This window comes from Papio anubis, chromosome 1, assembly GCF_008728515.1.
Source record: "Papio anubis isolate 15944 chromosome 1, Panubis1.0, whole genome shotgun sequence".
Classification (NCBI taxonomy): Eukaryota; Metazoa; Chordata; class Mammalia; order Primates; family Cercopithecidae; genus Papio; species Papio anubis.
Window position 1 is genome coordinate 112093830 of NC_044976.1, and position 14806 is coordinate 112108635.

At 38.0% G+C, this 14806-nt stretch overlaps 2 protein-coding genes across 10 annotated transcripts in view; both read right to left on the reverse strand.

Moving 5' to 3' along the window:
* PHTF1 (putative homeodomain transcription factor 1) overlaps window positions 1–2240 on the reverse strand; it is a 61887-nt gene extending 59647 nt beyond the window's left edge. For 4 of the 9 annotated variants that reach the window (XM_009215691.1, XM_009215704.1, XM_021927050.1 and 1 more), the window contains exons 1-2: window positions 1331–2235; window positions 303–359 (exon numbers count right to left, since the gene is read on the reverse strand). In XM_009215691.1, coding sequence (XP_009213955.1) covers window positions 303–359; window positions 1331–1375 — 102 coding nt within the window. In that variant the 5' untranslated portion in view covers window positions 1376–2235. Of the gene's footprint in view, window positions 1–302; window positions 360–1330 lie in introns of those variants that run through there. The other 5 variants (XM_009215687.2, XM_017945968.1, XM_009215681.2 and 2 more) reach the window with 4 other exon arrangements.
* A 2285-nt stretch (window positions 2241–4525) lies between these two features.
* Window positions 4526–14806, reverse strand: part of RSBN1 (round spermatid basic protein 1) — a 51309-nt gene continuing 41028 nt past the window's right edge. The window contains exons 5-7 of the mRNA XM_003892419.5: window positions 10981–11148; window positions 9805–9913; window positions 4526–9157 (exon numbers count right to left, since the gene is read on the reverse strand). Coding sequence (XP_003892468.1) covers window positions 8684–9157; window positions 9805–9913; window positions 10981–11148 — 751 coding nt within the window. The 3' untranslated portion in view covers window positions 4526–8683. The remainder of the gene's footprint in view (window positions 9158–9804; window positions 9914–10980; window positions 11149–14806) is intronic.

The window sequence follows — 14806 nt, forward strand, 5'->3', positions numbered from 1 at the left end:
GCAATATTTGGACCTGCACTGCCATGTAGTAAAAACTGGCCAGAGCTAAGTAACCCAGCCCTATTTACATGGGACATTTGCTCTCTAATTCATCACAGACCAACTCACCCCTTTCTGTTTTCCTGATAGTGAGGCCAAAAATCAAGTGTCACTTCTCATTATGCTTGCACTGTTTTTCTTATAACCTTCAAAGATTAAAGAATGCCATACTGGTAGTTAAGTGAGAGTTTACCAGGTAAGTACAATTCCACTCTTCATATTAATGCAGTGAAACATAGGCAGAATCAAAGAAACCAATTTACCTTAATCTGAGTCTGTTCGATTGACTTTTCCCATATCTGCTGATCGTAGGCTCCAATCTGAAAGAGGGAGTAGTGTATTTAAACGATGCAAAGGAAATCCTTACCTAAGTCAAGCCTCACAAAAGTCATGAGCCTATTAAGTATCAATATGCTATGTGGAAAATGTTTGTGCTACTCAGGAGTTAGAATAAATTAATACTTCCAAGGACTGTTTCTTTCAAATATCTAAAATAGCTGGACCTAAAAGTAAATTCAAAAGCAATGCCCAAAACATTTCAAATTAAATATTACCTTAAAAGATATTTCCACTTCTTGGGCGGGCATGGTGGTTAACACCTGTAATTCTAGCACTTTGGGAGGTGGAGGTGGGTGGATCACCTGAGGTCAGCAGTTCGAGACCAGCCTGAACAACATGGTGAAACCCCCTCTCTACTAAAAATACAAAAAATTAGCCAGGCGTGGTGGTGGGCGCCTGTGATCCCAGCTACTCCGGAGGCTGAGGCAGGAGAACAGCTTGCGCCCGGGAGGCGGATGTTGCAGTGAGCCGAGATCGCGCCATTGCCCTCCAGCCTAGGCAACGAGAGCGAAACTCTGTCTCAAAAAATAAAAAAAAAAAAATCAAATCCACTTATTAAGGAAAACAGCAATAGAAAAACTAGAGAGGAATAAAAGATAAGGAACAGCTCAATAAGACTGTTAATAGTATCAATCTGAGCTGTGCAGATTAAGGTTTCATGTCTTTTTTGTTTTTAAGCAGTTTGATCAGAAGCAAACTTTCAAAGCATTGCAGTGGCATTGTGTACGCAGCCTGGAGAAGGGAGGTGGCCTGTAAACCTTATTCCAGGACCTGGAACCGGGTTTAAAAAACATAATGACCTTGTACATCTTTTTTTTTTTTTTTTCCATTTATGTTGAAGTATACATGAACACCTGGCACTACCAAACTCAGGGGAAAGTAACATACTATTTGTGAGAGCTTTTTGCAGGAAGAATGCGTTACAAATAAAAAATATATATATTGGTATTACCTTCTTTTGGTACCACGATATAGCATCTCTCTCATTTGAGGCCATCTGTGTCTCCAGCCAGAGAATGGGATTTCACTGAAAATGAAGGAAAACCAGTCGGTGAGTCCAGCTGCTGAAGGTTACTCTCCCAATTTGGGTAGGACTCAAAAACCGCTTCTCTCAGCCTCTCCATGAGCTGCTCTTTCTCCAGCTGTTTGCCAGGGAAAACACAACAAACAAACAAACAAACAAAAACTGGCGCAGCGGCGACCGGAGAAGCCTCTGCAATATTTCGGGCGAGCGTGTTCCTGGGTGCGGGGCAGGGGCAGGGGCGGCCGCTGGAGTCGCCCGGCACCCGCCTCCTTCGCTCTCCGGCGTCCGGCTCTCACCTAGTGCCCGTTGCCCCGCGGGCCGGCGCCCGGGACCTTCGTCCTCAGTGCCCGGGGTCCCACCGTAAGGCCGGGGGCGAGGCGGCGGGCAGGGCAGGCCGCATCTTCCCACCTAGGCGGAAACGCCGGCGAGGCCGTTACCATGGAGACCGCGGAGGCTGCCCCAGCCTCGGAGGCAGCCGGGCTGCCCAGCGCCCTGAGGGCGGCAAATCGATCGCGGGTCCGAGCCCGCCTAGAGGGTCACGGACTGACCAGAAAATAAGCAGAGAATGGACTGGAAAATGAGGGGGATTAAAAGTAAAGGAGGTCTTCGCTAGGCCGCCAGTCGCCACGGCGACAGCAAAAGGCTTTGTGCCCAGCTGGAAAAGACAGGTGCAAAGGCCCGGGACCCCGAGAGCCCGGGAGCCCGAGAGGCGGCCGCGGCGGCGGCGGCGGCGGCGGCGCTCGTCTTTTCCGGGCCGGGCCGGGCGGCAGTGACTCAGCCGTCTGAGAGCTGGGCTAGAGCCGCTTAGCCGACCACCGGGTAGCAGCCTTCGGCTTCCGCTTTCCGGCTTTCGCCGCCGAGGTGGCTCCGCCCCTGGCCCGGGCCTTCCCGCCCCGCCTAGGTCCAGGCTCCGGGTCCAAGGGCCTGGGGAGCCGCGCGGAGATCGGTGGCCAAGAGCAGCTCCCTCAGATCACCCTTCAGCCCTCCGCTTAAAAGTCACTTCCTCACAAACGACTCTCCCATCCAGCGGTCTAAAGGAGGTCGGTCCTGATACTCTAGTAGCTCCCGGCTCATGTCTTTGTGGCACTCATCTTCGTGTTTCATGGCTTAATCTCTGTTCCCCAGTGGGCTGTGGGCTCCATGAGGTCAGAGACTAGGGCCTGGCACGAACATGAAACTTAGGTTCCCAGTGTTTGTTGAGTGAATGAATGAATGTTTATGTGAATTTACGCTGCCCTGGGAGGAAGGGCCTGGCTGCGGCTTAGTGACTCCCTTCCTCTCCCGCCCCTCAGCAGCTCTGGGTCTGGAGCTTTCTGGGGCTCAAAGGTAGGGGAAAAAGAGGGACAAATATTGAGCAGTCACAGCTTTTTCCAAAATAGGGTAAAGTTAGGTGACGGCGGGAACACGTTAATTAGGGCCGATAGAGGTCAGGAGAAAGGAAAGAAAAGTTGAGCCCTAAAGTGAGTATTTAAGGATACATTAAAAGGATTTTTAAGCTGCTTTCCTTTTTTTTTTTTGGCCATTAATGGAACACTGTCCCCTTAGTCATTCTCCCCACCTTATTTGAAGCTGTGTTCTTGCTGGCCCACAGCGTGTAGCATCTGGGTCAGAGAAAGCTAATGACAGATGATAGCTTCCACTTAAGAAAGCCTAAAAGGCGCGGTTTTACAGACATTATTTCTTATCATCTATTGAGTGGGTACCAGGTGGAAGTTATCCCATTTCACGGATGAAGAAAATCGACTAAGCTAAAATAACTCCCACAGGACTAAGTTTTACAAATTATTTCCCCCAGACTGGGCGCAGTGGCTCACGCCTGCAATCCGGGCGCTTTGAGAGGCCAAGGCGGAAATGTCGCTTGAGCTCAGGAATTTGAGACCAGCCTTAGCAACATCGCCAGACCCCATCTCTTAAAAAAAAAAAAAAAAAAAAATTAGCCGGAGATGGTGGCACGCACCTGTAGTCCCACCTGCTTCGAAGACTGAGGCGGGAGGATTCGTCTGAGCACAAGAGTTCGAGGCTGTAGTGAGCTATGATTGCGCCACTGCACTTCAGCCTAGGCAAGAGACCCTGTCTCAAATAAAGTAAAAATTATTTTATCCTTTTTACATTGCACACATTGGCAGTGGTTTCCTTTTAATCCTTGACAGCTTTTCCTTTCCTTAGTGCTAAACATTACAATTCTGTTGGGCTTCAAGACAAATGACCAACTTGAAAAAAAAGAAAGATAAATGACAAGTGAAAAACGTCGAATTTTGCACACGTAAATATTTAACCTCAATTACATTAATAGCAAAAGTACTTTACTTCATTGTTTGGCACACAAAAGATTTTCCGGGCAGTGTGTGGAGGAACTAAATCAGGTAAGTAGTATTAGAGGATAGTGGTTAAGTAGCAAACCATTTTTCAGGTGCCCTGTTGGAAACTATTCAGTGCTTCCTAAGGCTACCAGAGAACAAGGTATGAATCCTTGCTCCCAACCAATAATCTGTGATCTTAGGCAATTTATTCAACTAACAAGCCTGTTTTCTCACCTGTACTATGGAGATAGTTGCCTTCTTAAGGATGTGAGGATTAAATGAGATACCCTCATACAAACTTCCTGGCCCATGGCAGTTACTCAAAAACTGTGCAGTCCCTTTCTTTTCCTTTCCTAATCAGAATCAAAGGCTATCAGTGCTTAGGAAAGGTACCTCAATTAAAGGTAAGTTCACACAAAAACTGATGAGGAAAGAAATCCATTTTGTGGTGTTGCATTAATACATCAATGACATAAAAGTCTATACGCCATCTTCATTAATACTCAATGAACTTCAAGAAAATCCACATCACCAGAATACAAATTTAAGACTGTCCTTTTAAGTAGATACACACTAATTTAAGCAATTAAGAGGCATTAACTACAACAAATGCCAAGTGATTTTTTCTTCTTCCCCTAAACTAATTGCATCTCAATATGGATGGAATTTTCCCCAGACATCTTTAGAAAGAAAAGTCGTAAGATTTTCTAAAAAATTTTTTTGTAGTAGTAGGGGATAAAGTAGGTGAAGGATTCGTCCTCTAAAAATAGGTTCCAGGTATTTAGAACTCGCATATGCTATGCATTTTGTGATGAAACACCAGTAAAGGACAAATCAGACTTTGTTTATTAAAAAAATACTTTACAGGAAAAAAAAAAAAAAAACTATGCATTCCATTGTCCTATTTTACAAAGAAATAGCTTAACAATTTAACACACTTAGACAGCTACAAAAAAGCACTGTGTTAAAAGGATTATTCACACAAATTTAGATTTAAGACTATTCATTAAAAACCTTTTTAAAACACTTGTTAATGTCAATAAACAAACTAAGGCCACACAACGCAAATAGTCCGCCAGGCAAATATACATTTCATCTATATGCAAAGACCTCTTAGATAAATAAAAGCCACAGGAAAAAAAGTCTTAGCTGCCAATCAAAATGGAGTTTAGTCACAGAAAACACTATTACATGAAAATTTACAACATGTGATAGTAGTACATAAGTATTTCTTCAGAGAGAATTGAAAAGTGCTATATTTTAAGAGACAGTGGTCTCAACTACATGCACAAGTGGATCCTAAAAAATGTATGAAGAAAATGGAAGGCCATAATATTTATGGAGAGATACTTGCTTTTAAAGTAACAAACTTTCAAGACAAGGATAGGTCCCTTACGTGCTAAAGAAAAACATTGGTACTGTGCATTTCCTCTACTTGCATGGCCAATAAATACAGCTACAACCTGTTTGAAAAACAAAACAGCACAGATGTGAACCTCTGGCATGTGCTAGTGAAAGGTTCTTTTTTAAAAACGTGTAGCAATGATAAAAGATTAGAAAGATACAAAATTATCCTAAAGGCATAAATGCAAATAAATTTTTTATGGCAAATACAGATGAAAATATAATGGGCTAATATTAATCATTAAGAATATATTCACTAAGGGTTTTCATGGATTTGGGAGTCTTGTTCCTATATTAGCTTTCATTCTAGACAATATTTATATAAGGAAAGGCAATAAGCAAGTTTTTTCCAGTCATTAAGTGTGACTTTTATGCCTAGTAAGACTGATGCAAAACATCTTGTCCCAAAGTTTAGTAAAGAACTTTAATAAGCTCCTTTTTCCCCCCTATAAGAGCTTATAATATCAGTCAACTGGTATTCCAACTGTCTCTTAAGGGGAAAGGGCACTTTTCAAAAGTCTTTCACTAAAAAATAACAAAAGTACCAGTTAAACAAATTCTAAGTACTGAATAAGCAAATTAAAAGTACAATTAAACCTAGGAATCAATTTTTAGAGTTAAAACTTTGGAGGAGGGAACATACTATGTAGGTTTTCATTATTATTGCTTTATGAATTTGGGTTACCGCTTTGAATCATCCTACTCCTAGCATATCTTGGTATCAAGAATTACTTCTGGGGCAAGAGGAAGACTTTTATCCTTTTTAATGGGTACCATGAAATTATTCTACTTTACTAAGTTAGGAATATTCATTTATTGAGTCCTTTCCATAAGCACATTTAAAAACCATCCCTCTGCTCCACAAAATATTAAAACTTATAGCCACATTGTGCAAGTAATCTCAAGAGCTGGCACAACGGATAATATATCAAAAAGGAAGATCAGCTTAAATTTCAGTTACAACTTCACTCCCATCACTACTTTAACAAATCAGAAGACGCCAGATTGCTCCATGCCTCACTCCACCAAACCAAATAATTTAATGATTTAGAAAAATTGCAATCATTTGTATCACTAAACTAGGATACAGCTTTGAAAGCAGTAAAAAACGCAAAACTTCTGCTTTTATATTCATCAGTCTTTAAAGCATGCTATTAAAATCTAATACTCACATAGGACATTCAGTTTTCAGATACATTACTAGCTAAATGTTTCTCTCCATTCTATTGCAATTCTAACATACAATGAATTTATTAGTACATGATTTTAAACATTTTTATTGTACTCTTAATGTGTTTATATTGGAGGTGAGGGTAGAATGTTTTATAAAAGGAAAATGGGGATTTGCTTTTGATTGTAGGTCTTTGCAGATCCGCTGGTTCCTGAGTGATAATACACAGTGCTGGCTGTCAGGAGACAGTCTCCTTGTTTATTAGCAATGACCAGCTTGGATGACAGATGGCATCTGCTGGATGGCAAGTGGGAGATGGGGAAATCGGATCTTGGAAGACAAGAAAAAATTAAAAAAAAATTTTTTTTTTGCTTTAACAGCCTTCTCTTCATGATTATTTTAAAAAGCAAATGTTGCCTGAGAAGAATTTTACTTTGCACAGCCTGGTAAAGCTCTTCTGGACAGAAAAATAAAAACAAGAAGTAACCCAAACCCACACACTTTGTGATTAAACCCCTCCCCAACAAAACGACAAAAAAACACCCTCAAAGGCAGGTCCTGTTAAAAACTAGTATTGATAAACTGGAATTTACCCTAGAATTTATACCCAAGATTTAAAAACACCCCTGCAATAATCACATTACCTTTCATACCATTCTAATTACCTTATTTACAAAGATAACTAAAGCCAACATCACTTCCAATTCATAAATGGTTTACATTGAAATGTATCCCTATTTGTCTTCATCCTTTGTAACAGAGAATACATACATATACATATATATAAGGAATAATACAGATTCTAACTAATCACTGCAGTATTTGCTGATGGTTACTTTTCTATCTGTTTACACAGTGACCTCTATACTTTGCTAATATGCATTTAACTACACAACAATATTGCACAAAGTAATATTTATATAAGATTTAACCTATTTCAGAATATTTTAGAGAAAATTCATATTTGATATTTCAAAAGATGCAGCTAAGTTTTCATGGTGACAGACATAATAAAGCAGCATCTTGGCTTTTTTTTTTTGTTTTTTTTTTGTTTTTTTTTTTTTGCCTATGTTAATGTAAATATTTCAAATCTTACCATCCAGGAAAAAAAAAAAATCTCCAAATTGCACTGTAACCAGGGAGATACAAGAATCTGGTCTTAGGTGTGGGGAGAACTCTTCCTTTAATAAACAAAAGGCCTATTGTATTATTAACTAAGATAAAGTATAATGTGAATCATGTTAACATTCTAAAATAACAGAAAGTTAGGACCATACTAGCAACGTGAACTGTGCCTGTTTGAAAAGAAAATTTAAATACTCAGGCACTAAGCATTAGCCTGAAACTCTAGGATGAAGTCTAGTGCTGTATTCTTTCTTAGAAAATAGCAACACGGAGTAATAGTAAATAAACCCAGGTATTCACGAGTTAAAACTGTGAAGTGTCTCAGTAGTAGATATTTATCATGAAGAGGTTGATGCCAAGTGACAAGAATAGTTTATCATAAGATTGATGCTCAAAATATGGCAGCCTCATCAGCAAGACTATTATTATTCTCTAAGTTTAATAGTTGTGATCAGTTTAGGAAGCAAAATTATCCCCACAAAATGTGAGGATGCCAGGAAGCAGAACAATAGAGTATCATGTCAACATTATCTCTTTTACCCAAAATATCTTCCATAGTTAGCATATATTCTAGAAGAGATTAATGAGCCATGGATAATGAATGACCAAGGACTATTCATCTTTAGATTTTTTTTTTAATTGAAATATCCACTGGGCTTTAAATAACAGATACAAAAAAAAAGACAGTTTGGATCAGAAAGTGCTGTGCTTTCTCTTTTGTTAAGAAACCAGAGAGCCACTGAAATTTCCTTAGAAACTACTTGTTATTTGTGGTTAGAACTAAATAACTTACTTGCCCATGTACCAGATGCAGGAATTCTTTCCTGCAACCTAATGCCATTTTTACTGTAGAAATTGAACCTGTGCCATAAAGACACAAATACTAAACCATAAATCTGATTTATCCATAAAAACAGCAAATATGGCAAGAGACAAGGCAAGATAAAATTAAGGGAAGTGAATAATTTACCAAATAAGAATCTGTTATTCCAGAGAATTCTCATTTTGATTTGAAGAAGAGATTGAATTGTTACCTCACACCTTAAAACAGAAAGTAGCAGCAGACCCACTATTACATACTGTACTAACGGGATAAGATACAACTCTTAACTTTGCATAATCTGTGTAAAAAAGATATGCTTGACATTTGTGGAATGTCATTTCTCTTTATAGAATTATAGGCAAGATTTCTCCAATAAAACTTAACTTAAGCCAGTTATAAAACTATAACTTCACATCAAAATTTAAAAAAGTTAAAAAATGTGTTTGAATATGTACATATCACACAGAAGTGGTTGAATGTTCTTGCAGATTGTGTTGCTGGTCAGAGTCCAGTCTACTTTCCACTTTTAAAACTGGAATAGGCTGAGTCTTCTGATCTTGCTGTAGATTAAGTTCTGATGCAGGTGGGAAGGATGATGAAGCAGTTGTCAACAGCTGAATCTCTGTGCATGTTTCTTCAGATTCAGTTTTTATCCTCACACATTGGGAGTCAACTTCTAATTCTCGCTTTCCAGTTAAACCACAGTCCATGTTAGAATTGCTTTCTGTGTTTTGAGTGGCTTCCACAACAGGATGGTACTGTTTAAGCCTTATATGCCAGGCTAAGCTGCACACTGCCGAAACTGTTTTGAACTGATGAATGACATTTCTAGGGATGAAGTAGATGTCATTGTCGCAAAGCTGAATTCTAGCGTAACGAATGCCTTCCCGCCTCATTTGGTTTAGTTTAGCTTCATCTACCCATTGTACGCACTGAAGAAAGAAAAAAGTTATGTGAGACTTTAAAACATGTAATAATTTAGTCAAATGAAATATTATAATTAGCAAAGGAAAACAGTAGAAACAAAATGTGTTATAACAACAATCAAATTAAAATTAAGCAACACTGAATGATAGGTAACTTTCTAAAAATTTTTGTAATGCTTGGGAAAATTCTTTTCCTCCTATTTTACTACCTCTTTAGTAACAAAGTACAGGTTAAAATCAGGATGGCCTAGAGAATCACTTAAGTATTTCAAAGTACAGCTAAGTACCAATATTCTTCACCACACATAAAGGCAACATGTTTTCTTTCAGTGTGTCTTTCAGCCTTTTGCAGTTGAGGGGACACAGTGCAATGGGGTTAACAAGTGAGATAGCTCATGGCCGTAACTGAGTCACCTGGGACCTCTAACCATCCCAGGCCCACCTGGTATCCCAAAGATGGAAGTGATTTCAAGCATTCTGCTGGGGAAGCTCTGTTTAAATGATTCTCAGCACCACCCCCACCCCAGTCTTTAATAGTAATAAAATTAAACTCACTATCCCACATATCAGACTGCAAGATAAAATTCAAAATAAAATGGGTACAGATATTTATTTCCAGTATCTCAAATGGTAATAAAAAATAAGTTTTTTACCTGGGAAACTGGAGGTTCATGAAGATCTAACTGAAGTCTCTGTACAACATCAGTAAAATCCTCAGCATGAAAACAAATCACATCTTTGGTTATGCGAGGTTGGTCACTCCTAAGATTAACAAAATTAAGTTTTAGAGACAAACATCTCACAATGAAAAATGATTAAGTTTTAGAGACAAACTAACAAAATTAAGTTTTAGAGCCAAACATCTCACAATGAAAAAATTTCAGTTCTTTTGTTCTTGGAAATGCTTCTACTAGCAGAGAAATAGATGCATAGTTTCTAAGGACTAGGTATACAATTTTTTTAAAATTTGAGAAAAACCTAAAACTTAAAAAGCCATAAAAATCAGATTTGCTGTTGTAAAATTAAAACAAAAATGGCTAAAAAGAATAGTTGTATTCTAAACTAGTTGCATTTGTGGTCCTCTCACCACTTTGTATTTCTATGTCCTGAGCTTTGTTAAAAATGGGCCCCAACAGAATGTAAAATGGTTTAGCCACTATGGACAACAGTCTGGCAGTTTCTCAAAACATTACAAATGGAACTACCATATAATCCAGCAACTTCACTCCTGGGTGTATAGCCAAAATAACTGAATGCACGGACATGAAGAGATATGTATACACCCATGTTCACACCAGCATTATTCACAAAAGCCAAAAGGTGGAAGCAACCCAAGCGCCCACTGATGGAAAAACTGATTAACAACACGTGGTATACACATATGATGAATTATTATTCAGCCTACAAAAGGAAGGAGATTCTAATGCTTGCTACAACAGGGATGAACCTTCAGGACAATGCTAAGAGAAACAGGCCAGTCACAAAAAGATAAACACTATATGATTCCATCTATATGAGGTATGTAAAGTAGTCAAATTCATAGAAACAAAAAGTAGAATGATAGTTACCAGAGTCCGGGGGTGAGAGTAAAAGAGAAATTGTTCAGTGAGTATAGAGTTACAGCCTTGCAAGATGAAAAGGTTCTGAAGCTCTGCTTCATAACAATGTAATTATGCTTAACTCCACCATGTACATTTAAAAATGGTTAAGAGGGCAAACTGTATGTGTATTTTACCACAATTTAAAAACTAGTCCTAAACCTTTTAAATAGAGTCCACATTGTCTTATACAATATTAACCAACCTTGCAGTTGAGTTCAATTAACTCACCATTCACCAAATTGTACAGCTTTCAAAACTCCAACAGCAGCCGTACTCTGCCAGTCAAACCCCTGACCTACATGATCAGCATGAGCTCTAGTCCTATCTTCAAAGAGGACTTCGCGGGGTTCACTGGTCCGAGGTAGGTACTGGAGATTTTTTATTTCATTCATTGATCTAGAGTTGATTTGGTTGGTAAACAAAGGGTAAGCAAGGAAGAAAGAGACCAAAAAAAGGAAAAAATTAATTAATACCAGTAAGACAAAAAAGTCTGCTAAAATACCAGATTTAAATAACATGAGGACTGAGAAGGGTTCAATGATTATGATCATTAGCATTTAACACACTATATTATAATGCTTAATGTAATTACCTTCCTCTCCCTGTGTGCCATAATAAAACTGAAAATATTATCTTAGATTAGGCTCAAATGTAGTGCTTCTGTCTAGCAACAGAAAATAAAAGTCAAAGTTTAAGGCTTCTTTACCCTTAATCATCTTATTTCCAACTCTCAAAATATGCTACGAGTGAGGCTGCCCTCATACAGTTAACAAAAATTCTGGACGGAAATATAGCTATAATTAAGTGTTAATCAGGCTGCACTTAGACCACTTTCTTATAACTACAACTCAGGTAACACTAGATACTGACCATCTGCATCCCCATTGTTTCTACAGATAGAATTTCTTGAAGTGGGAAACCTTTTTGTAAAAAAATAAATAAATATATATATATACACACACACACACACACACACATACATACACACACATATATACACACACACACATATATATACTTTTTTTAAAAAAAGAATTCAAGTATTAGCATCATAAGGCTTTTGTTTAAGATAGAATCTCCCATGTTAAGAATGGCTTAAGCAGATCCTGAATTCTGGCAAAACAGCTGCGGCCAACCAATTTAAAGACCTCCACAGAAAAACCTAATCAGCATGAGAATAGTTTATTCATCTCTTTGTCCATAACTTCACTTTGTACTCTCAGACCAATGAACATCTCCACACATCAGCCCATTCCAAAACCTCTAAAAACCCTAACCCCCAAACTCCTCAGAGAGACAGATTTGAGATTTCCTCCCATCTCCTCTTTTAGTGGCCCTACAATTAAACTTCTTTCTCTGTTGCAATCTGGTGTTTTGGTGTACTGACTTGCCATGTGCATCAGGCAATGAACCTATTATAGTTAGACTAGAGTTCTGATTCAAGATTGCAAACTAGGCATCCATGTTATCTCCTTCTACATTAAAATGAAAGTAAAAGTCTTCAAACTAATAATAGGGGAAGTGGGGATTAGATGGGAGAATGGATTAGAGTACAGATGAAACAGAATTAGCCATGAGTTGACAGCTGTTGATTGTATATTAAACACACAGCAGTTTATTATATTATTTTCTGCTTTTTTATGTGCTCAAGAATTTCTAAGTATAATAATCTAAAGATGATAGTGAATAAGTGATGAAGGAAATGAATTAATGAATGAGCAATATTAGCAAACTTTTACAAGATGGAAAATGATCATAGTACCTGAGACTAATAAAACTGAGCAGAGAAAGCCACAGGCATAGAATACACAAAAAGAGATCAGCAGGCAAAAGGCAGCAGACCTGCCCAACAGACTTTAGAAAAGCCTGAGTCCAAAAAGAAGCCAGGCATAATAATGATGAACAGAAATGAAGTAAGGCTGAGAAAAGGGGAATTAAAGTGAAATTCTGCAAACAAACAAGTCATCCGTGCAGGAAAAAATGTAGACAGGCATTTTGCCCCACATGGAGTAGACTATGGCTACCCACCCAGCATCCATTCCTCCCCTTTAATTCCCTGACAGAACCCTGATTTTCATTAGGCATCTCATCCTGCCCTGTATGTGACCTCATTCACAAGCTCCAGAGTTAATTTCTGATCCTGGTAAATTATGGTAGGCTCATTTCCCCTGACAGTGACTGATTTATGAATAGACATGAACAGATTCTGTCTAATAGTATGAAAGGAAATATGCTGAAGAGACTTCTGGGAAGTTTCCTAGCTCCTAAGAAAGTACAAGAAAAGATACTATCTTCTTCTATTAGATATAGCCAGATCCAGATGTGATGTCTAGAACTGCCTCAGCCATCTAGCAACTATAAAGGGAGCTAGTGCAAGTGCAAAGCCTAGGCCAAGAGAATGATAGAACAGAGAAAAGGAAAGAATCTGGTCCCCTGATAACAGCACTGACACACTGACCATATGGTGTCTAGAACCAACCTCTCTGGACTTCTCGATATACAAGACAGACATTTTATTTTATAAACAAGTTTGAATCAAAATTTTTGTTGCTTATAGCGAAAAACATCCTGATAAACTTTCAGCCAGAAAAACTGCACATTCTCTAAACACATGGAAATTGCCACAAAAATAGAACATAATCCTCTGATATTTGGGCACATCATTTAGTGTCCATTTCTATGCCTGTTCACTCTAAGCTGACAACTGACAATTGTCTACCTGTTGACAAGACTCACCAAAATATAAATATAACTCGCAATGAACCCAATGCTTTATTTTAAAATATGAATGGGTCAACCAAAAATCATCAGCTATCTGAAGACAGCAACCTGACAGAGAAAAACCAAAATGAACAATGCTAAAATTTTAAACACCAAAGAAAGGTTAGAAGACAAATGTCCAGTAAATGTCTCAGAATCAAAAGCAAAAAGATAATAGGAAATATGAGGACAATCAAACCAGGAGATCTATTATTCAACCAATAGTAGTTTCAGAAAGAAATAACAGAAAATAGAGAAGAAACTGCCAAAGCAATTAGGTAAGAAAAATTATCAGAAAGGAAAGGAGACATGAATCTTTTAATTTAAGGTGACTACTAAACAACAAAAAGTATAATTAAAAAATAAGAATGAAAGACTCAAGATGTAACACTGTGAAATTTCAGACTGCTGATGATAGATGATGCTATAAGCTTGCAGACAAGAAAAAAATAGGCTACCTACAAAAGAATAAAAATTACACTAGCATTAGGACTTCTCATAAATAATATTAGATGCCAGAAGACAATAGAGCACTGCTAATAATACTAAGAGACAACACAACTTCTGGACTTCAGCTAAACTATAAATCATGTTTATTAACAGAAAAATAAATTTTCAGACATACAATGACTCAGAATACCTCCTTTTTGTTAGACTATTCCCTGAGAATGTGTTAAGCAAGAGAAGGAAATAAATCTAGGAGAACAACCACCATAGGTTAATGCAGAAAAGCATTAAATACGAAGTCCTAGGTGCATAACTGAAATAAGCCTTCTATAGGCAGAACACAGAGTTCCAAAAGATTAAAAAAAAAACTGATATGTTACAGCAGAGAGTACAAAAAAAAATTCTGAAAGGCATGAGGATATGATAAAAGAACAGAATGCTAGGTAACTACCAACAGCAATGCCCTTTCAAAAAAAAAAAAAAGTTATTAAAGAAAGCCATAGTCAGACAGATGACAAAGTCAGCGTGGTTCTGGAAGAAAGTAATGTACCTTAACGCTAACCCTATAAGCAGTAAGGAGAATGGAAGCAATAAATAAAAGGATATAAAGCAATAAAGAGAACAGAAGATATTTAGGATGGTCAAGAAAAGTTTATTATGTTCCTACCTCCCAAAAAAGAAAAAGAGGGTAATCAGAAACTGCAGGAAAAACAGAACACTTTTTTATGTTCCTACCTCAAAAAACAGGGCAATCAGAAACTGCAGGAAAAACAGAAGACTTTTTTTTTTACAGAAGTTATGATACCAAATATAAAACTTTCAAAAAATGTGACATGGTTTTAAGTAC